This window comes from Humulus lupulus, chromosome 9 (genome assembly GCF_963169125.1).
Source record: "Humulus lupulus chromosome 9, drHumLupu1.1, whole genome shotgun sequence".
NCBI classification, from domain to species: domain Eukaryota; kingdom Viridiplantae; phylum Streptophyta; class Magnoliopsida; order Rosales; family Cannabaceae; genus Humulus; species Humulus lupulus.
In genome coordinates, this window is record NC_084801.1 from 17,916,293 (window position 1) to 17,918,159 (window position 1,867).

At 31.6% G+C, this 1,867-nt stretch overlaps 1 protein-coding gene across 1 annotated transcript; it reads left to right on the plus strand.

The window, feature by feature from the left end:
• The first annotated feature begins 440 nt into the window (after positions 1-440).
• LOC133800748 (photosystem I reaction center subunit psaK, chloroplastic) lies at positions 441-1,604 on the plus strand. The gene is made up of 3 exons (XM_062238780.1): positions 441-682; positions 974-1,054; positions 1,296-1,604. Exons 1-3 carry the CDS (start codon positions 602-604, stop codon positions 1,521-1,523), a joined length of 390 nt encoding a protein of 129 aa, XP_062094764.1. The 5' UTR covers positions 441-601; the 3' UTR covers positions 1,524-1,604.
• Positions 1,605-1,867: the final 263 nt, after the last annotated feature.

Genomic DNA, 1,867 nt, shown 5'->3' on the forward strand with positions numbered 1-1,867 from the left:
TTATTATATCATTTTTGTTTTTTATTTATTTTTAAATCTAAATTTTGTTATTATAAGTAAACTTGCGTAGATTTTCAATGTGGATTACCAAATTGACAAATCAATAGTGCTAAAAAAATTATTTTAATTAGGTATAAATAAAAGTTAAAAACCTCAACTCAGAGATATTTTTCTGTAAATTATAAAAAATGTCGTATTTTTCAATAGGAAAAAAAGAACTTTCAAATCTTCATAGATTGTTGGGTAAATATATCACTTAGTGGGCTATAAAACATTGGTCCAACTTCCCAGCTCAGCCCACTTAAAATGGGTTCATTTCCAGCTCATCACATCTAACTCGAAACCTTATCCAATTTGAGGAAACCAATAGAAAATTGCCACTTAAGCAGCAAGTATCTGAGTGTATCCAAATCTACCAACCCCAAGCCACAAATTGCTCATGTGGCTGCTGTGAAAGATTTGCTTACTCACTATTTTATAATCATTTCATCGTCTTCACTAACAAAAATTATATGCTTTTTTTTTTCTAAAAAGAAAATAAAAAAATTAGGAGAAACTTCTTCTTTTCAAAAATCTGTTTCTCCTTTGATCTTGGCTGAAAATGGCAACTACAGTGGCTACTTCTCTCCCTCAGTTCAATGGGCTCAGACCCCAGTTCTCAGCTACTCCTGTTAGAACTCTGGTTAGTGCTTTTTTTCTTCTCTAATTTTATCATTGGTTGGTAATATGGTGACTTAAATTGTAGTTTCTTTACATTTTACATATTTTAAAAAAAGGGTTCATCAATTGGTTTATATGAAAGTTTTACGATTCCAACACTTGAAAATGGTGATTTTTGGTTGGAAAAAAAAAAAACTTATTTTTATTTAGAACTTTTGCAATCTAAGTTGATTCAAAATCAGAATAATTTTATGTGCTTTGATAAGTATAAGAACTCATTAAGTAATTAGTAGTACTTTCACTTGTTGTCCAGGCTGCAGTTCAGCCAATGAAGCGCAAGGGGAAGGGTGCTTTGGGTGCTCGATGTGATTTCATTGGTTCTCCCACAAATTTGGTAAGAATTTTAATATATAAACATTATATTACAGTAAGTCTAAACATCATTTGAGTATGTTAACTCACTAAAATAAATTTAATGTAAATAATGTATTTTTTTTTCTAGTATGCTTCGGACACACTTGGCGTATGGTATTTTTATTATTATTATTTGATAAATTGATTATGTATTGTTATAGTTTAAGAAGATATTAACTTTTGTATACATGCACTAATTAACAATTATGGTGTTGGTACAGATAATGGTGACCAGCACAACTCTAATGTTGTTTGCTGGAAGGTTCGGACTAGCCCCATCGGCTAACCGAAAGGCGACGGCTGGGTTGAAGCTCGAGGCAAGGGACTCTGGCCTCCAGACTGGCGACCCGGCCGGTTTCACCCTTGCTGACACCTTGGCTTGTGGTACAGTTGGTCACATTATTGGTGTTGGGGTGGTTCTTGGCCTCAAAAACATTGGTTCCCTGTAAAAATAAAATGATGTGCAATTTTATGTACTTGATTTGTAAAAACTGTTTGTATGCTTAGTTCAATGCTTTTTTTGTTACCTACTTTTTTCTTCTAAAGTAGTTGATCACTTTTAACCCATTTTTCCAAAAAAAGACCCCAAAAACTTAAAAATATTTCTAAAACGTTGAAAATTTATAAAATAGTAATAAATGGAATGAAAAGAATCAATAAATATTGTAAGAGTGAAGTACTTAAATCTTGAAAGTTGAAACTAGAATGAAATGGACTGATTTACTTAGAAATATAAATCAGGGTTATTTTCACAAAGAGTTCCTTACTTGCTAATTTCCACTTAAACTTTATA